This window comes from Aplidium turbinatum, chromosome 5 (genome assembly GCF_918807975.1).
Source record: "Aplidium turbinatum chromosome 5, kaAplTurb1.1, whole genome shotgun sequence".
NCBI classification, from domain to species: Eukaryota; Metazoa; Chordata; class Ascidiacea; order Aplousobranchia; family Polyclinidae; genus Aplidium; species Aplidium turbinatum.
The window spans coordinates 19,937,948-19,959,426 of NC_137476.1; the positions used below are offsets into that span (position 1 = coordinate 19,937,948).

Below are 21,479 nucleotides of genomic sequence, written 5' to 3' on the forward strand. Positions count from 1 at the left end.
ATGACATTTTGGCTAGAGAACTTGTTGAACCGAATATTGAGTTGAAAGATGGTCGATTTGAGATACCTGTTCCGTTGAAGGAAGATATTGATCTACCTAACAATTTTGTGTTGGCGTCAGATAGAGTTGCTGCTTTAAGGAAGAAGGCTTTAAAACAACCTGAACTTCGTGATTTCCTTACTGACACCATGAAAGATCTTAAATCAAATGGCTATATTGAGCGTACTGGTGAAGCAGGAAATGTCAAGGGATTTGAATGGTATTTACCATACTTTGTTACGTCACAATTAAAAAAGCGCATTGTTTACGATGGCAAGTCTGAATTTCGAGGAACTTGTGTTAATGATGTAATGTTTTCGGGTCCTGACTTGTTAAACCCTCTGGTAGATGTCTTGGCTAGATTTCGGCTTGGTAGATTTGGTCTCATGGCTGATATGACTAAATGCTTCTTTCAAATAAAGTTACCCGAGTTGATAGAATCAGCTGAATTTCACAACGCCCTGAGACAGAGAGAGATAAACTGGGAATTTATACCTCCGTATGCTCTGGCGCAAGGTGGCGCCTGGGAGGCAATGGTTAAACAATTTAAAATTGCATTTTTTCACATTTTGGACTCTTCAATTCGAAAGCCCAATTTTATTGAACTGCTTACGTACACAGGCAGTGCCGTTCGGATCGTGAACGAACGCCCTTTGGTATCTTTGAGTGACGACCCTAGGGATTTTACTGTCATCACCCCTGCCTCACTTTTGACCCCATACTTAGACCCATACTGTGCTGTTGGGCAACCACATGATCGTGACCAATTAAGAAGGGATTATCGGTTCAATTTGTCACTTTCTCAGCAGTTTTGGAGTAAATGGATCGATTTTTACTTGCCAGGTCTTCAGGGCCGGAAAAAATGGCTAAAAATGGCCGAGAATTTGGAGCCTGGTCAACTTGTAGTGGTAGGTTCTCTCCAGGACATTGGTAAACGTGGAAAGTATCAACTTGGGAAGGTGCATGAGGTAGTTCCACAAATTAGGAAAGGGAAGCCTGTGGTTCGTAGAGCTAAAGTTGCCGTCTGCAACTATGATGAGAGTACGGGAAAGTGAAAGTAGACTATGTGTTGAGGGATATTTCGTGCCTCGCCCCCGTAAAGAACACCTAAGTGTTAGGGTTTGAGCCTGGTTTTGTCTGCGGTGGCCGACACTTGTCTGAGCCCAGAACAGTCGGTTATTATCGCAACCATTGTATATAGCGTCATTTTTTGGGTGTACCTACTACCTATGGTACCAATTTCATGTATCGTCGTGTTTATTCTTATTGCTGTTCATTCTTTGCATGCTCTTTGTATTTGCGTATTAACTTGAACGTGAGTGATTCAAACAATTTGTGTATCATGTGTTTTTATTCATTGGCTCACAATTGTCGTCAATTCTTTTTTAGTTATGCCATGTCAGACTGTCATAACTAGGGGCGGCTATGTTCCAGACAATTGTTCACCTAATCAAACGTCATATAAAAACCGTTCAAGTCTACTGAATCTTACGTCATGGAAATTCCTAAAACATGAGCCAAAATTGCACCATCGTTCGTAAGACTTGTGTCAAACCTGTTGAAACCTGTTTAAACATGAAATATTGCGTCACACTACTGCTGACGTGCCTTTGAGTTATCACAAATTTTTCTGATTCATTCTTGAAGTTGTTTGTTGGAAGTCGGTCGCACATTTAACTGGTTTATTTGGTGCTTGCTAGCTGGACAAATTCTCCGTCTTTTATCCAAGTAATCTAATTTTACAGGAATACACTTATTGAATAGACGTTTCAAGGAGTGTTTCTTTTTCGGTCACTACATGCAGACAAACGGATCCGGGAACTTTATGTTACAATTTTCCCACGAAGAGATTATGGTTTACCGCTGTGACCAATCAGTTTTTTTTTTCAAAAAACACAATTTGTCAGAAAAAATGCTGAATTTTAACAAAAATGTGTGTATATTTTGTTTTTTTGGCTATAACTCGTTTTGTATTGTAAAATAGAGCAAACTTTCTTCTTAGGACAGATAGAAACATGATGTTTTGGCAGCTTTTGAGCTATATATCAAGAGACTCTACGACCAGTGGTTGCCGAGATGGGCAATTTTACCCCCTCGCGAACAGAAATTGGGGGGTTGCCGGCTGGAAAATGGGGGCAACCCCCTAAAATCAATTTTTAATAAAGTTTTAGATCATTTGTTGGGATTTAAGAACCCCGTTTTTTTTCAATTTAAACAAAAAACTTTTTTCACTCCACCCTAATGTCTAAGCTATAGAGAAATCGATTAGGCTATAGCCATTTTAAAATCAGTTGATTTTGTTGTTTCAGAATGAACGATTGCACACACCCACTTGTAGCCCATGCCATGTAACGTAGTCAAAATTAATTAGTTGGTTTAGAATCAGTTCGCCCCGTTACCTCAGTGGTTAAGCGCCCGACTCAAAATCACGCGGCGCTGGTTCAGCTCTCGGGGTGTGTCCTTGAGCAACTCATGGGTCACCTAGTGGATGGAATAATTCCCGATAACAACATTTTAACAATCGGAAACTTTACTTTGTCAAGCTCGGTGACCGGCCCTGCGTCAAAAGCCTTACAAGTATGCGAAACTACCAGGAATAATTTATCAAAGAGTTCGTCAGTCTGAGGATAAAGATTCAAAACCACAACCAAACCAATCTTTAGGTTATTCCTGGTATTTTTTTTGCATGCTTTTGAACCACTGTCGCAGGCCGGTTACTGAGATTGGCATGGTGAAGTTTCCGATTGTGGCTCAACTCTCCTCCTGTGAAACATGTCTTAGCAAGACTCCAAAATCTCATTCAAAGCAGCGCTACGAAATTGTTCATAAGCTAACCTAGCCCTACTATCAAACGTAACATTGTTAAAAAAGACACCAAATTGTCCTATATAGGTTACAGTAGCATTGACAGGGCGGTCCAGTGGGTAGGCTACTTTTGGACCCAGGAATTTGATGAAACCACCTCGTATTCGTTAGATATTTTTATAGATGTGTCTGAATTTGGGGGCTAAGAGTCTCACTGGTACCGGCCTAAATTATCTTTAATGGCCCTGCCTACAACACATGACCGATGAAACTAACTAGGCTACTGGCCTTCTACTTAGTGGCTAAGCAGATAAGACATAGGATAATAGGTTAATTCTGTGAAATCCACATTCTTCCATATCATCGAGCTGCACTAGCTCACTACAAAATTGATTGAAACAAAATGACAGTAGCTAGGCTAATGCCACATGCTTGTTGCCTACAGTAGATGGGACCTAGCATTATACGGTACTACCGTACATTACATTTTTAGTTGTAGCCTAGATCTCGCTTAGAGTTTGTGATTTGAGCGTTTCTCAGTAGCCTAATGTTGCGCATCAAATCTTAAGTCCACACCTTTTTTATTGTCCCAGGTTGTTAATATGTCCGACAGCCAGTGTTTGTTCTCGTTGTGTCCGCCCTGATAGCTCGGTCGCACAGTGACTGGTTTAAGAATAAGTCTGCCATAACAATCTCAATGAACACCCAAACTTTGCAGTATTTATATTATTAGTTGTTGAAATAAACCATTTGAAAGTTTTGAAAAAAAGCTTTGTTCCGTCACAGGTGTTGCCACAAGTTTTTTTTCTTCAACAAATTTGAAGTTTTTTCTGAAGAATTGGAGCAGAATTCCTTATCTAGCAACACTGATTTTGTAGATCTAGCTACGTCTTTTAAAAAAAGAATAAAAACAGCCCACCCGGGTAGTTAGCCTACCCACTACAACCTTGGTTAAGACACTTCTTGAAACTGCAAGACAAGTAGCATTTGTTAACTTGTTACTGTACCTGTGATGTGCACTGCACACCGACAGACATCATTGCATACCTGTATGGCGCTCTGTTCTGACGCTTGGCTCATATTATATCATTATTATCATTTTCTTCATTACCATTAAAGCTTCATCAGTGAAGCATAAATAAAGTTCGATTTATTTTTCATCGCGAAAGACGTCATTCAAAACGTTGCGCCGGAAACTAGAGACGACAATGTACTAACATTTCACCTGCAGATAAATTGACAGAAAACAAGTTTGCACGTGGAAAGACAGTAGGAAACTTCATGGCAGATGATGCATCCAACTTGGAAACAAGTTGCCACTAAACTAAACATCATATGCTCATCGCTTGAACTTAATATAAATCATGAGTTGAGAAAAAATATTCAAACAATACTAACACCATTGCACCACAATCAACAACGATAAATTGCAATCTAACGCTAAAAGTTCAAGAGACGCACTTTTTCTTTTAGAATATTTCTGTACAACTAAAAAAATTAAAACTTTGTCAACCAATCTGATATTAAAGATATCGATGAACCGAACGTGGTGAACACAGTGTGGCTCCCGCGGTATCTGAGCAGTAATGTGGCGGCCTCCGATATGTGGCCGTTGTCTTGCAATTGCCGGACCAACCTGTAACCACGAGAGAATGCTTGCTCACAACTTGTTACAACTCGCTAGCACAGAGTTCTAGTATTCACTCAGAATGCAAAAGTTCAATATTGAAATATAGTTTCGGGAGAGAGTTTGCTTTCTTATACCAAAAACAGGCCAGATACAACAATACAACAGGGTTGAGCATTACAACAATATATTTTACATATTTACAAATAGTTTTAACAATCGAACGTTTTCGGCTTAAGCCCTCATCAGAAATCTGAAAATATTTACAAAAATGCAATATATTTCAAGTGCAAATTCTTTTGTAGTTATTAGTTGCCCTTTCTTTTCAGATTCCTGATGAGGTTTTAAGTTAAGCCGAAAACGTTTGACTATTAAACTATTTGTAAATATGTAAAATATATTGTTATAATATGCTCATTGCTCGACCATGTTGTATTGTTGTATTCAATTGAAATGTATTTGAAGATATTTTTTGCATTTATTCATATTTGTTACTGTTTTCTTCAGATGTAGTTGATTATTTCTTTTCCGTATGAGTATGTTTCTCAAAGTGTTCTGTGTGTAGTTGTTTTGCTATTCTTTGCAGAAAAGTTTAATTCTTTTTGTAGATTAGCAAGAACGTTGCGTATCGAGAATACGTGGCCTATCTGGAAGCTGAAATGACTGCTCTTGGTGCGATATCATGTTGCATTTGTGACGTGTTCTTTTGAATTAAATATATTTTGCTTGTTATATGACCAAGCTATCAAATACACCACACAATCGATATTTCGTAAAGGGAAGTTTGTGGAAAATTTCATTGAACTTGATTAACTTATTACGGTGACATTGTCAAAAATTCTCTCACATTCTCTGCTGTATAGACTGCCAGTCAAGTGCGGTAAGCAGTTGACCAGTAATCAGCATCGGTCTGCAGGCATCATCAGCGCCGAGCTGACCACCACCAATCGATTCTCGTTTTCATACTCGCTGTGGTAGCAAGTACAATAGTACATAGCTTTGCGCTGAGGCTGGCAGATTTCCACCTCCTGCTGTGTTGATTTAGCTGCTATGGTTGATTTTTTTGTTTTGTTTTTTTACAAAAAGTAAGCTTTATGTTTTTGTAATGAACAGGAACGATAGCATTTTATTTTACTTAAAAGATTCAAACTCCCAGCTATCCAATTTTAATCGTTTCACTCTAAACCGTAAACTGTGCGAAGAATTTAGTTTTCATGGATAGTCATTTATTTTTGTTTGGATGCGAAACAAAACGTACATAAGAAAAACAATAACCTACAGTGGGCACTGGGCATCCAATGGGAGAATGCGAAAGACCGTAGCCCTAAATGGGGTAGGAGGTCGTCGAGTCTGCACTCTCTCATGATTGGCGTCTTTAACCTTTTCCTTTGTCCGCTCTCATTCAAGTCTCTTCTGGCATGATCGATTCAATTGCTGCCCAGTGCCCCTAGTTTATTTTCAATTTTGCACAAAACAACTCGTTTTAAATTTGGGATTTTTAGTTTCTTGTTGAAAGCGTTCGAAGCAACAGGGCCGTGTGTCCCATGCCAGACATCATCTAACTATCCAGTCGTCACACATCGATGAAACGTCACAGTGTCTTGGTTCGGTTGAGGAACAACAGACTTTAAACGTCATTCCTTTCCTTCGTAGGGACACAATAATCAAAGACATTAAAAGATACCTTCCAGAACGCGGCAATTGTAACATGAGAATACCACAAAGCAAAGCATCAAGCTAAAGCTAATAATCCTCGAAACTACTAGCAGACACTATCAAGGTTGTCTGCGCCACACCATCCTCACCTGTTCACCTCTTTCGCGTTTTCACAACTATCCGAGATTAAGTATTCAACCACACGGTGATAGTAGAGAGTCGATAACGTCAGCAATGCCTTGTTGGAATTGATGAGCAGCATCAACATTTCGTCGTCGCAGTTGGTGTCGTTCACCTGGAGTAAACAAAAACTTGCTTTAATGAAAAATGTCAACAGTTTCCAGTCAAGCGATTGCAGAGCACAAGAAGCTTGATGCATGGTCGCTGAGCATGACCAAAGATTCGACAACTGTCCGTGGATCGAAGATTCCATTTTACTTGCAGCAAATCATTCTGCTCTGATAAGGCACGACTGCTATGGCATTTATCGCGTACGACACATGTAGTCTATATGAAGACGATCTGGTTAAGATCTACTCGTTAAAACGTCACCTCATCCACTTCTTGCAACAAGGTTCGGAGTTTTTCATCCACAGCGGACAAGTTTGCGATCAAGGCTAACTTTGCCGCAGCAAGCACCATGGAATTCGATAGAAGCTTCTCAAATACTGGCAAGGCAATCTACAAAGATTGAATGTCAGCAAGTTTTTCATGTTTTTGTACAGAAGGAATATATACTGGATCTATGTCTCAACACGATAGGCAGTTTAGCGGTGCTCTTTAGCGGTGTTGAACCAGTGCCTTTTGGAACATCGAACTAGGGCTGTCACCGATCGACTATGCGACAAGTTCTCACCTTTTCAGAAACGTTCAGTTGTTTAGCTTTGGAGATAATTTCCTCACCCCCTTCGACGCCATGTTGAGTGTAAGCAAGAAGAACTTTGAGCCAAAGTTCGTTACTGGTGGGCGACACAGAGCTGAAATTGAAGTTGCGTTATCACATTGATTTAGTATACGTGCTCAAACTTTAAGCATGCAGAAACAGAAGCCAAAGAACACAACGAAACACTTCAAAACGCAACTTAAACTGCTACAGCTGATGGAGCGCTAAGAAAGTTTCAACAATGAAAGACAGATATGAATTTTAAAAAACATGGCAAGAATGATCAGCCAATGCAGTGCCTTTTGAAGCTATCGTTTATTGCGACTAAAACCCAATGACTGAAGTAACGCTAAAAAATACACATTTCATGCATAAAAAACAAACTTCTTCATAGCAAAGAGATACCTGCTGCCTTGGCGCAAGATTTCGACAATTTTCGATAAATTATTAATCTGGTGAAGCGAGCAGCTATCCTGTAGCAAGAAGTCGACGATGTTGATGTGAATGACGTCACTTGATAAGCTGCTAATGTCTGCATGACGAAACAAAGAAAGTGTAAAGCTTCAGAGCAACAATGAAACTAGCCTTCAGACAATCCAATCTAGTAGAATTACACTCATGTGTGGATATTGAAACAAGAACAAACACATTTAACGGGGTAAGTAGATCTGAGCAATCTGATCAAGAAAAAATCAACTCGTTATTTTTTCTAATAGCGCGTTTCGGAGCGACAACCCAGTAAAAACAACCAAAACGATTTTAAATTTCCGTTATGAACGAACCTCGTGTTTCATGACAAAACTATTTTCACACTTTCGTCTAAAAATATCAACATGATAAGAATATACATTTGGGCATTTGATTTAAGAACAGAGATCAAATACAGATCAAAGCGCTACCAACCGCGATGAACACAAAAAATAAAAAAGTGCACAAATATGCAATGCGCACTCAAGTGAAAAAACTAAAATCACCATGCAAATGTGGCAGAATCAGGGTAAGATTCAGATGATTTTACACCTTAACCCCGCAACCAACCAGTACCCGATTTAACAGCCCAGCCTGGATCCCAACTCTCCATACTGCTATAGCGCAAGCATGAAACCTCACCAGGCCAGACAACTTTCCAATGACGTCTCCACTCATCAGATCCAATTTGGGCATTGCAAAATACGTCGCTCAAACTGACACCATACACTTCAAACAGTGTTACATCTTTTAACAAATGAAATACAAAATGATTTGTTGTACCTTTAAGTGCTTGATCAGCGACCGCCTCTCCCCAGCCTGTCCGTATCAACTCAGATGTTCTGTGAAAAAGCAGGAAGTCCACCTGGCTAGGACTCAAAGACGCAGACTGCAAGCGAATGTATTTGTTACGTATGAAGTACTACCGTACGCTACATTTTAGAATAAATCAGAAAGCAAACCAAACAAATATGAATTATATGTTTACCATATATTGAAACAAGCCAAAGACAAAAAATTTTGTGCTAAATTCATTCAATTAAAAGTTTGTTACAAAACTCCATCAAGCCAAAATCAATTTATTAGAAACAAGAACGGTGGTAAAATCTCAGAAGAACTTTCAGTCGTTTCATGGGGGCGGCACAGAAATAATTACGTAAATTATTCTTTTATATTATAATCACCTTTCTCAACAGCTGTAGAACGTCTATTTTAAGTTTTATGTCAACATCTTTATCGTTGCAAAAGTCTTGAACTATCGATACGACGAGATCTAACAACTTTGATTTTTCTTTTCCTTTGCATTCTTCTATGGACGAAAGAAGATTTTCCAGTGATGACAGTGCATTTCTTATTGCTGAATCATCGCTTGTTTCGCTGTAACGAAATAGAGGAATAATATAAATGCGAATTCAGACGTAACGCAACCAACTTGGCCACTGCGAGCCTCCATAAGACGTTATTATAGGACTGGTCTTAAATTGTGTTTCTGTTGCACCTCCATGATACATGCTGCATTGCTGCTGTTGTATTAAAACGCCGTCACAAAAACAAGAAACTAAAGCAATGGAAAAATTTCATTTTGATTGCATGTGGTACTGCAAAGGTAATAATGAGAGTGTGTGTGGCAAAATATAGCGCTATTTCCATCACGGCTATGTATTGCTCTAGATGCGCTTTACGAGGCTGTTAGGTTGACGGTGTGAAATTTTTCCAGAAAAATGACAACGTACAATAATGTGGAAATTGGTACGATAGAAATCTAAACAGACCCACAACATCTATTACCTCAGCTGATTGGTGAGTTGGACGGTGCAAGTTTTCAGAATGAATTCAATAGTCCATTTAACGTCTGAAAGGATAGCAAGGAATCGCTTCGTGAAAGTGGCTGACTCCAACATTAATTGGACTGCTATGGCGAGAAGCTTGTCAGACTGCAAGAACAGATTAAACACGACTGCATTTGACACCAAAACTTCTGTAAAGAATTCCATTGTAGTTAATTACAAGAAAACTACCAGGACGATGGTTGCATGGCATGAACCTCAACATGTAAAAAGTTACCTCGGATCTGGAAAGGTCGTAGGCGACAAGAAATTCCCTCTTTTTCGGGTCTGTTGCTGCCAGAGCAATAACTTCTTTCATAAACTTTGTGGAAAATATTGAAAAATGGCTTGTCAGTTTGTCCAATTTCTTTTTCAAGTTTGTGAAATCTTGCAAATTACTGAAAAAGTTTACAGTTTGTAACTGATCTAAAAGGCAATGGCACGACATAAAGTTTATTAACCGTAAAACCGCTCCTTGGATCGAAACAGTTAGCAACAAAATTTTGAAAGTTTTTAAAGCCCGAAGATGTCACAAGCACAGTTCAGGTCACAGACATATATAAGTTGTTGCTGAAATGATGTTGTCGGTGTTTCCTCTGAGGAACCATTCAATCAAAAGCTGATAACTAAGTACCTTGATCAAGCTAACTCCACATAGAAACTCTACATAGGTCACTTAATGGTTTGATATCCTCTGTCTTTAATACAAAACCCACACCAACCAGTTGCTTAGATAAAATAAAAATTGCTTAGATGCATGAAAAACAGCAATTCAGGCAACATCTCCCAATTATACAATGCAAGTACTGTGTGTAATGTTGAATTTTACCTGGCTTTGTTAGCTTCGATCTGCGTTTTAATGAATTTCAACCCAAACTTCAACAACTGAAAACGCAACTCGTAAGTGAAGATATTCAGTGATTCCTGCGGAGCAAAGAACATTTTAGTTATTAGGATTTTCCGTGCATGGAAAGGAGCATTCACAATTACTGTTGAAGCAATGGCAAGTACAAGTTATTGTGCAATACCACGTCTTTATTGCATTACGTAATTTTTGCTTAAATTTACTTTTCTCTTACAATCAAATTCAATTCACGGTTCACTTAAAATCAACAAAATATCGACTACAAGGCTGTGCGTATTTCAACTTTGTTCTGAACAGAATTGAAGCAGTCTGTCAGCCACATCAAGTTTGCGGCAACAATGAAGAATGTAATACGCAACGCTGTGTTACCAACTAAACTTCTTGTGGAGATAAAGAAACAGTGGCCATTGCAACAGTAGTCAAAGTGGCCATTGCAACGATGAGTATGAGAACAGAATGCGACTTCATGCACCTGACGGCACTTGGCCAGTTACCTGAGAAAAGAGTAATCCCTCAAAGAACAAATCCAAGTCCACAACATCCAGTTGGATCATCCACTTGTTCATCTGTTCCAGTCTGAAAAATATATAAAATATAACGCGAAAATTGTCTTGGATTACGATGCGTATATTGGCAAGAACATGTAAATATTATAAGTTATTATACACATCACTTTATCCGGTTGGCTTGTAAACACGTGTGATAGGAACGTGCGCAATGCATGCAAAAACGTCCAATAAATGTAGCACACCGACACTTTAAAAACAAAAACATGTCCGAAGTAGTCAAAAGCATAATAACGCATAAACAAGCACTTTTTCATCCAGTTTTCTCCACTTGCTTGCCCACAATCAATTTGCCAAAACCGCTTTTCCACCCAACACAGTATTATGGAGCTCGCTGTGATGCTGTGGTTCTGCGTAAATAATAGCAAACCTTTTTCCATGAAAAGGAAAACATTGTTTTTTGCATTAATTCAATATTTTAGGACGTGACGTTGAAGTCGAAATGATGGATTTCTTAACTTGAAATCGTTTCTTTAACACCCTCACATTCTTTTCACGTTTGCGTGTTGCAGTTCACCTAGAATCAATTAAAAGTTATCTGTTCATCCTCAGACTAAAGAGCCTCAATTGGACATTAAGTCTTTGTATGCACGGCTTGCACGCCTCGTATGTTTGAAGTAAAGATCGAAGCTCTGCTATTATAATTTTTTATTCAACAGATCATTCCGAAATTCAACGCAGGAACGCAAAGCTTGAGTAAAGCAAAGGAAATTTAAACACATTCTAAATTGGACATTGAATTAGATATCTGCGTCATGAAGCAAATGCAATACAACAGCATCAGTCACTTTAAAATAAATAACAGTGGTTACCTGGTATGGTATTTTTGGAATTAGTTTTGAGAGCATTGTGACATTATTTCCATTCAGGCCTTCCTTGAGCAATTGCAAGATTTGTGGAGATGCGTTTCTTTGTATCAGCTTCTTATAATCCAGGTCAAGTGAACAGTTCGATATCTTTTGAAGACATTTCACATGAGTTTGCGGCGACATCTTGCAAATTTCGTTGACACTCTCCTAGAAATAAAAATTATTCTCTTCCTTGTCAACATACAACAGCCGACACTTAATGACAAAAAAATCTAAAACCGTAAAATTAATTCGGGCTTAACATAACAACTCATTGTGACAAGATAAACGGAAATAAGAAATAATAAGAAAACAACAGATTGAGTTTCGCTTTTAGCAGCATGATCGTTGTATACTTCACAAATGTAGATACACACACAGAGGTATCTACATTTGTGAAGTAATAAGAAAACATTAGACATAGTATAATATGCTAAGTTTAAGAAATGAGATGAACGTAAGTCAGTAAATAAGTATATGCGATTGTGTTATGTAAGAATAAGTAACTGGTAACACAAACCAATTCTTTAAGTTGATTCCAGTCACATTCGTTCAATAAGTTGAAATAGCAAAGCAAAGTTGAATGGTCTCGTCCGTCAATTAAAGGAAAAACTTTTGCATCGAGCCTGTTGTCAACAAAAAGAGATTCACAATCCGGTCCAAACCAGATGGAACAAGATTGTCTTACGTCAACCAAATATGGTGACAAGATAATCAAAAGATTAGGTGGTTTTGGTAGAAGCATCGTTAAAAAGCATCAAAAAACTGATCCACGACTCATAGTAAAAAGAGATCAATGATTACCCCACGATAACATAACCACAAGGTTTACCTTTTAAATAAATCCTGCTCTCGCGACAAAAGGACAGAAACCATTTGTAAACGATTTAGTTTGTCAAAGAATTCATTCTGCTTGATCGTGGTTCCAGTTTCGGTGAACAAAAACTCGACGTGAGCAACCAGCACCTCCCATACGTCACACTGCCCTTGATCGGCCAGCAACACTGCGATAAGGAATTGATCTTCGCTCGTGGTTCTGGTGGAACAAATCAAATCTACAGCTTAGCTTGGTCATCAGCAGCCATAACTCTACAGTTTCATTTCACTTCACAATGAATATTGGGAACCATTGTTGCTTCACAGTTGTATACAATGATGGCAAATAGTGTAGAAAAGAGGAAAAACGCGTGGTTTTAACACTACTCGTTGACGCACAGGCGTTTTCACGCTACGCGCTTGCAGATCAACGTCACATTCGTGCGCAAGAGATTTTGAGCGTGGTCATCAGTTTCTTCACACTTACAATGCCAGGCCATGTATGATGTCATCCATGTAGTCATTATCCGTCATGCAACGAGCTATGTCGACGTCTTGCCCAAGCTCGGAGAGTTTTTCTCCCTATGACATAAAGCGAATGATTTTGATCACTTTCATACCTTTTGCACCAGTCTAGCAACTAAACGACGTATAATGGTAAAGCAATAAACTGACACCAAAATGTAACTAGAAAGAAAATCTAAACAAAATTGACCATATTATTACACGTAATGTCAGCTGAGTGACCAAGAGAGCTTGATTGGCGCTTGAAAAAACATAAGATCGACGTGAAATGACATGTTTGAAGGTAGGTACGAAGATTAGCTTTATTACCTTCACATCCACTTATCATTTAACAACCGGACGTTAGCCGAGACAAGTCAAGAGACAAAAATGCAACGATCTATCTAACGCACCAAAACCTTTTAAAAATTAAAAACGAGCCAAGAAAAATGCACCTGAATAAAATCTACAAGACTTCCAACAGCTTGTTGGAGGGGAGAAAGTGTGGAAGAGCTCCTTCGAATGCTGACGTGCTTAATGACGTAGTTGAGAAAAACTAAAGGAGATGTTCTATAGATCGGCAAGCACTCGGTGGTCACAGAAAAGGCATCGGAAAGGTGCTAAATAATAAAAGAAGCATTAGATCATCAGTAAATTAGTATACCAGAACTTTGGGGAAACTTGTGGTAATATTGAAACGACGTTAAGCACAAACAGAAAAGCGCGTTTACTAAACGTTTATGTTTCCCAATAGACAAATTTGCATCCCTTGAGGAGAAATTTAAGGGAAATGTCAAGCATAGCCAGAATAGGTACACTGGCTATATTTTTAACTCAAATCACATGAACAAAGAGAGTCATTTTTTATATTAGCCTTTTGATTGACTTGAACCATGCCATTACCACTTGACATAAACCACAATGCAGTATCGTAATATATCAATGTACAAACGTCTTACTGTGAGCGGAAAGTTGACGGACATGTTGATAGATATATCACTGACATTAAACGGAGGAGTTTGCAGATGGAATCACAAACTTGTACATAAAGGCTATTATGTTAGGGAACGTTCAAATATTACGTAACGCTTTTTTTCCGAATTTTTGACCCCCCCCCTTCCCCATGTAACGCCAACGTAACGCTTTTTTCAATCCCCCCCTCCCCCATGTAACGCTTTTTCACTACGAATTCAGCACAAAAAACTACCATTCCGTACTCGAAAGCGTTACGTAACATTTTGCTTGAACCCCCTCCCCCCCGATGTGACGCTAACGTAACGCTTTGCATAACCCCCCCCCCTCGAAGGCGTTACGTAATATTTGAACGTTCCCTTACCGAAAACTTCGAAAAAAAGATCTGGCAACTCTAGTGATTTTGATACGTAACTTTTGATTGAATTGGAAGTAATTAGTCCACGCATCAATTTTAATATAAAAATTATAAAAGCAGTTAAACACCAACCTAAAAAACATCTGTCTAAAACGTAAATCTTCTTACCTTCAGGCAATGATAATACACACGCAATTGAAGAGACAGTGAGGTAAGTGGAAGAGTCTGAAAGCATTCTTCAACATCGTTTGCCTGAGCATTGTTATAATTTAGATACAAGTGTGTCTCTGCTGTTACATGCAACAGCGTACTTGGTTGGTACAAAAAAACAATAACAAAATCAGTTCATTACAACGTTTGCTATGTTAAATGTTTGTCAGGATAAGTAGCTTGCTTTATAAAATCACAATAAATAACTTTGATTTTACTGTCATCAGTTCAGCAGTCTAACAAAAATACCTACATCTGCAATGGCCAAAAGATACGACAACGCGAGAGGAAGGTCTTTTGTTAAAGAAAGGCTGGACAAGGTCTTTAGGTTATCCAGAACCCTGTCTTCCATACTGGCCAGCTTGTTGATGCGGAGCATGGTCTGATGTTGCAGAAGAGACACTTGGTTCATTGAGGAGTATCCTTCCATGTTGTACTAAAATGTAGCGATCAAAGTTTAGAATTTGAAATAATTTTCAAAAATCAATCCGGCCAAACACAAATAACTAGTTGAGGGAATTATTATTACAAAATTTCACAGTTTTGTATAATGGAAGAAGTTTTCCAACACTGCAGAAGGCTCACTGGTTCAATTACTACTTAATTATTAAGTTCAAGACCATTACCAAACCACACATCATATAATTTCTACTTTCGCCAACTTTGCCAAAGAGCTATGCGCAATGCAACAGCGGGGTGTCTCCAGCAAAGGGCTTAATCGGCGTCAACCAAGAGCGTCCATAACTGCAGACATTGGCACACGGTTTCGGCCTTACAGCCTCATTGCTTTTAGACTTAATTTTCTATCAATACGACCCAAACAAAATTCACTTGATTATGTTTGTGTTGAACTTTTACTTTATTTCGTCATGAAAATTTAGGTCTACTGATTGGTGGAGTTGGAATGTTGCAGAATAGCAACTTGCACAAATGAAGAAAAGTGGCATTTGCATTCATTGGCACATTATTCTGTTAGTTTCTTGTCGCATTATTGGCCAGCAGTTGTACAAAATTTGAAATCCAATTGCAACATAATCTATTTTAACATACTCCCGGTTAAAAGGTTACTTACAAAACAAATAATCAAGAGCCAGCCTCTTTGCATAAACTAGATCAACGGTGGGCAAACTGCGGCTCGCGAGCCGCATGCGGCTCTTCAGCATAAATTTTGTGGCTCTTGTATTGAATCGTAATATTACAAAAAATTAAGATTATACTTTATAAATATATTATCTCGGACTGTCAACCAAGCAGTGGCGTACCTAGGGTATAGCAGGTATGGCTCAAGCCATGGGCGCCACATTGATAGAGGCGCAAAAATCGGTTGGTAGGCTATAAATTAAAATTGTGACTCAGCCTACACTGCCTTCAAAATCTAATTTGCGGCCAATACAACACAAAGATCAAAAAAGAGTCTCTCTTTTACTGTAGCCATTGTTAAACAATGGAATTGTGACTTTGCAAAAGCAACATTGTGCTTCTCCGGGCTCATTTTGAGTTCAGTCAGCAACAATTGGAAGTTTAGTAAAGTCGCTATAAGCAGCGATTAGTTGAAGCTGAGAAGTAGTACCAGAATTTACTTATTCATTTTTACAAGAATTTATAACTTTGTAAAATCAAAACATCGTGCAATCTTGACAAATGAACAATTGGAAGAATTAATTCGCACAGCATTAACAACTTATCGTCCAATTTTCAGAGATTAGTGAGCCAAGTACAAAACTCATATGGATAAGCAATCATTGTGTTTTTATTGCTGTTATGTTATTTTGTGTCAACTGATTTCGCGGCTCGCTGGTGTTTATGGTTTATCCGCGAGCGGCTCTTTCTTTGAACAACTTTGCCCACCCCTGAACTAGATAAATCTAGAGAGACACTCAAGGGTAGTACATCATACGAAGAATTAATTTATTGATTAACTAAAACTGCTTGTGTGGACATTCCAATGAACCTACTATATCTTTATCAGCTCCTGGCAGAATGCTTTTGTAGAAAGCTGGACACGTTTGTGTTTCAAAACTATGATCTCCGTGGTCCTGCATATCAATGTCCACGGTGGTTGGAGAAGATAGGGAAGACATTGACTCCTTCTTCAACAGTGATAAACCACTCAGGAAAACCTTAAGAAAATCAAAACTTATTTCAACGATTAAACATGGAAACATGATGCAATTGTAGTGATAAAATAGTTACAATGCACCCAATACATATAACATGCAGCGGTTCTACAAAGTTCAAACCCACTTACAAAGTACACAGAGGTGACAGAGGCAACTACATATTTATTACAATTTACAGCGTTCATTTTTGAAGCCTTAGTCTCAGGGTTGAAAAAAATCATGATTTTTTTATATAAAAAAGCGTCGAGTCTACTTGGGGGAAGAGATCATGTTAGCAAGATAGCAGAATTATTTTTAACCCCTTGATTGATTGAAAGGCTTTGCTTTGCAAGTGTTTAATCATTTTTATTATCATATTGTAGGCTAGCCTGTCTATTGCACATATTTTTAAGTAGGTGTGATATGTTGCTTTATACTAAATCATAACGTGCATATCGAGATTGAGGTACGTCTCAGACTGTCATCTCACTACACTAAGATCTTTCCTTATGTTTGAGCACACATCACTTTGCTTTTTTGCTCAACTGATGCATAGCCTACAACCAGACTTTTTGCAAAGAAAGTTTAACTGTGTAATATAATTATGTTACCGACGTACCATACCAAAACAATAAAAGTTCAGATGACACAAAATTGCAGTTTATTTTGCATTGAGAAGTTTGCACATAAATACAAGCTCGCCAGCTTTTGCAATGCCCAATCAATTTCGAACTTCTGATTGAACCAGACCAAAAGTGTAAAAAACTTGCTCAAAAACTATGTTTAGTGAACAACACTGTTTGTGAACTGCCAAGTAAACTAAGTTGCCTTTCAAAACATGCATAGCCTATAGCCTTAAGTATATTATAAATATAACTTTTGTATTACAGAGAAGCAGTGAAACGTTTGTTGATGTATTTATTTTTATTTTAGCAAATAAAAAATCATTTGATTTTTTTAATTGATTTTTTTGATTTTTATTGTTTGATTTCAATCAACATTTGATTTAAATCAACCAACCCTGCTTAGTCTTGATGTTTGCAGGGTTGTGAAACTATTCTATAAATAAGTTGTGTCGCAAATGGCACAAGTACTGACATCAAAACTAACCAGCCCTAAAGCTACTCTCCATAATTGAAGGAATGTGTGAAACTGTGCACATCAGAAGTTATCTAAAAGCATTACATCAAACTCAATCTTGATCTGACTTTCACTTCTCTTATTCAATCATCTCTGAAGTCTACTGAAAGTCAAAAATTTCGAGTCTTCAATTCTTACAAAAACTTTTTATCCTGAAATTGTGATTAAAAATTAAGCTAAACTGTAAATAATAAGTTGAGGTGAAGTATCACGACATCAGCAATCGAAATAAAAATAATTGAAAGCAGCAGTTACCCCTGTAGTGGCGGTGACAGTCCCAGCAAGCAGATCAGCTGATGCCTTCAACGTTCTTGATACTGAAACAAATTTTTAAAGCGTTTCGGTTTTCTTGTTAGTAATTTATTCACTTAAAGAATTTTGGTGGGTGGAAACCTTTTCAAAAGTTAAAACCTGTTGTTGGTTGGAACAGCAACAGCCACCTGAAGGTTCTTTCGTCATAATCAGGAAAACTGAATTTCAACCTCGTTTGGTGTCAGGCTACGCTAAATCATCACCTTACCAGGAAAAGATTGAAACGGAAAATTTCTTGATTCCTTACAATATCGTGAAACGGTGTCTTTAAGATAAATCGTAGTTAACATGATACCTTTTATTCTTACATAATGCCCTACAGTGCCTGTTAATTAATGATTCTATTATCTACACTATTCTCCAGAGCAGCTTTATACCACACGCGGCCCAGTTGAGACTTGCCCTGTCATTATGTCTTGTATTTGTTTCACATCAAAGTAAAAGTAAATTGTATTTCAGTTTTTATTAATTCTTTCAAACTCAAATGCCACGCAGAGATCTTTCAAAGCTTAGATGAAACGGTGAAAACCGAAGTCCGGGTGAATAACTTCTTCCAGTGCTATCCCCACACAACCTTGATACTCGTGGATGACAAACATCACATTGAGTTTGTTTAATGAAGAAATCCAATGGAGTTTTAGTATTTGCGTGGTGTTCCACTTACATTTTAACGCTGGATTTTCTTAACGTAGTGTAGTTTCAGTCTTTTCTAAAATACCATAAATTTTCGCCGAAGGACGCATTTAGGTTGGACATACCTGCTTTAGTGGTAGCCTTTCATTTAAAGGGTTGTCATTAATGAGAGGAGGACGTAGAGATGATTGCTTTAACAAAGAAAAACTGAACTAAATTTCGTACTGTGATATGCGTTGTAAAAAGGTAATCTAAGACTTAGGTAAAAAAAAACAGACAGCTTACCAGGCAAGTCTGGTATCTTCACTGTGTTGTCTTCAGACATCTAAGAAAAACAATCATTTATTAGTGGGAGAACACAAAAAGGAATTAAAAAATTGATAGAATAGATTCCTCCCTCAAACATTCCATAAATACGATGCACATCTACCAAATGCATCTTTCAGCAAAGAAGTTGATGAATGCAAAAACGAAACAATGAAACTATATGATGTTAATAACTTGTTTCCGTTGACTGGGCTTTGCAGTATCAAGGACAAGAACACACAGCAACTTGTTTTCACCTCGTCATTGTGACGTTGTTCTTCCGACTGAACCATTTGTTCTTCAAGAGATTGCTCCAAAAGAAGAGCCGTTATCTTACACAACTCGTCAGTCATCATCGCTAGCTTCTCCTCATCGCAGTAGCAGGATGCAAAAGAGATGCAGCTGAACCTAGAGGAGAAAGAAAACATTTCAAATCATTTTTTAAAATGAAACCTTTTGAAAGAAGACAAAGAAAAAACACACAGAAACAATCTCAAACTAAGAAACATGAAAATCTTTTCAGGGCCAATGCAAAAAGAATTTTCTCGACTTTACGCGTATCGGTGGCTAGTGTAAAAAGTATAAAAGGGGCAGAGATTATTGCTTTAACTTTTAAGTCTTTAGAGTCTGGTCACTATCGAATTATTATTTGCCGTAGTGAAAGCAATTTTAATTTATTATAAAGTTTATGAAACACTATCATTTGTTTGAACTGAATCCTAACGTTTCCACCAAAACTGCATCTTCAACCTGCGCCATAAAACAATGTGACATTGCAGTCAGTAGCCACATGGTCAACAATGTTCTGAACATTCTTGATAATTGAAACATTAACTGCCGTTATCCTACAAGCAACGTTACGGCATTCTTACAAAGTGTTGCACTAATACTGCGCAACAAACGTCGTTACCTGAATTGTAGATCTGAAACTCCATTACAAGTTCCTAGTTGAGCGCATAACCTCCAAGCATGCGAGTAGTTCATGGCAATGAGATCCTTGACCAATCGAACGGCCGCTTTCAGATCGTTGCTCTGTGGTGAAACGTTAAACTGAATTTGATTTGTTCAAAAAACTTGCTGGCTTATGATAATTTTAACAAAAAACGGTAAAATTTTGATCGGTGTGCACTGATAAGGTGGGAAAATAATTCCTTTCTGAAACGGGCTAACTAAAATGTCGCATTCGCTAAGCCAAATCAGCTGCTCGCTTTTAGCAATTACTTCAATTAAAAGAATGTCAGAGATTTTCAAAGCATAGAATGTGCAATCTAGTGTATGGTAAGCAACGAGACAGTGTTGCCAAATTTCTACCAATTTCCAACCCACCAATAACCAAATTAAAATATCTTTATCCCTTTGCTTGATTTAAAGGGAACCCAAAATCGGTAACACCGCACAAAACGAATTCAAACGTACCTTTTATCCACACAATTTTAGTCACAATAGATTACGTATGGCTAAAAATAGCGCCACAGTTGAGATCAGCGGCAAAACGGGTCCACGTCTTTTACGTGCAGACAGTCAGGTGCCTCCGAATAGGTGCGCGCACTGTGGCTTCAGGATATTTAGGTGCGGCGCCCGGTCATTTAAGTGCTATTCGAGGTGTCAAATTACATTCATAATTATTCAGTAATATTGCTTAGAATAAAATATCTTTGTTGATGCGGATCAACTTCAGTTTAAAAATTAATTTCTAGCGAGAAAATTGCATCATCGACAAGACTTTGAACGGCTTTGTTTAATTATTATTAAGTATCGTAGCATATGCTTTTCAAAAAAATATAACATTTTGTGTGAAAAGCATTGCCCTAACTGCCAAGCTGATACAATCTGCAGTACTACCATCAAGCACCTAATGAAATGGACTTTACTGAGAATAGCACCTAAATGACCGGGCGCCACAGTGAACCGCACCTATTTGGTAAACACCCAACTGTGTGCACCTTAAAGATGTGCACTAAAAGACTTCACCTAAAATCTGTTTGGATATAATTGAGTTTTCCAAACAAACGCATCAAAGCAAAAAAATGACAATTTTGAGACTTCAAGAATTTAACCATTTATATTGAAAGGTCGATGTCTACCTAAGTTGTAAAATGTCAAAGCAGATTGTCTACATTTCTATGCAACATTATTTTAATTTCACATTCTTTTTTCATCATAGAGTGACAATACATGATGGTCGAATAAACATAAAACTGACTCAGTATAGAAAAAGACGTTACAAAAAAAGAAGAAAAAATAGTCTTGAACCTTCACAGCCTTTTCAACGATCGCACACTTTGTTCGCCCGATCTGCTCCTTCTTGTCATGTCCGCTGATGTTCATCAAAGAAGAGAGACGCAAGATCGGCTCTTCTTTCAAGTAATTGGTTGGTGAAAGATCAAGGATCTTCTGCACTATCTCCAAACGATCTTTGCACAACCTCACTGAAAAAAAACTTGGTTAGACACAAAAATCTGTTTCCCGTACGGCGTCCAGGGCTATGTCTGGTGGTTGAAGACATTTTACTGAGTAAACCGCAAGTATGCCAATCTTGTGGAAAC

The 21,479-nt window shown here is 38.0% G+C and overlaps 1 protein-coding gene across 1 annotated transcript in view; it reads right to left on the reverse strand.

The window, feature by feature from the left end:
- Positions 1 to 3,972: 3,972 nt before the first annotated feature.
- LOC145770599 (NBAS subunit of NRZ tethering complex-like) overlaps positions 3,973 to 21,479 on the reverse strand; it is a 44,308-nt gene continuing 26,801 nt past the window's right edge. Inside the window, exons 24-48 of the mRNA XM_082582287.1 lie at positions 21,187 to 21,362; positions 19,844 to 19,965; positions 19,191 to 19,341; positions 18,913 to 18,952; positions 17,938 to 17,999; positions 16,399 to 16,563; positions 14,697 to 14,879; positions 14,402 to 14,485; positions 13,359 to 13,523; positions 12,887 to 12,981; positions 12,416 to 12,619; positions 12,104 to 12,209; positions 11,548 to 11,751; positions 10,985 to 11,085; positions 10,664 to 10,745; positions 10,134 to 10,228; positions 9,543 to 9,702; positions 9,267 to 9,412; positions 8,663 to 8,855; positions 8,262 to 8,367; positions 7,416 to 7,542; positions 6,984 to 7,104; positions 6,680 to 6,808; positions 6,277 to 6,422; positions 3,973 to 4,480 (exon numbers count right to left, since the gene is read on the reverse strand). Of these exons, the coding sequence (XP_082438413.1) occupies positions 4,342 to 4,480; positions 6,277 to 6,422; positions 6,680 to 6,808; positions 6,984 to 7,104; positions 7,416 to 7,542; positions 8,262 to 8,367; positions 8,663 to 8,855; positions 9,267 to 9,412; positions 9,543 to 9,702; positions 10,134 to 10,228; positions 10,664 to 10,745; positions 10,985 to 11,085; positions 11,548 to 11,751; positions 12,104 to 12,209; positions 12,416 to 12,619; positions 12,887 to 12,981; positions 13,359 to 13,523; positions 14,402 to 14,485; positions 14,697 to 14,879; positions 16,399 to 16,563; positions 17,938 to 17,999; positions 18,913 to 18,952; positions 19,191 to 19,341; positions 19,844 to 19,965; positions 21,187 to 21,362 (3,302 nt within the window). The 3' untranslated portion in view covers positions 3,973 to 4,341. The remainder of the gene's footprint in view (positions 4,481 to 6,276; positions 6,423 to 6,679; positions 6,809 to 6,983; positions 7,105 to 7,415; positions 7,543 to 8,261; positions 8,368 to 8,662; positions 8,856 to 9,266; positions 9,413 to 9,542; positions 9,703 to 10,133; positions 10,229 to 10,663; positions 10,746 to 10,984; positions 11,086 to 11,547; positions 11,752 to 12,103; positions 12,210 to 12,415; positions 12,620 to 12,886; positions 12,982 to 13,358; positions 13,524 to 14,401; positions 14,486 to 14,696; positions 14,880 to 16,398; positions 16,564 to 17,937; positions 18,000 to 18,912; positions 18,953 to 19,190; positions 19,342 to 19,843; positions 19,966 to 21,186; positions 21,363 to 21,479) is intronic.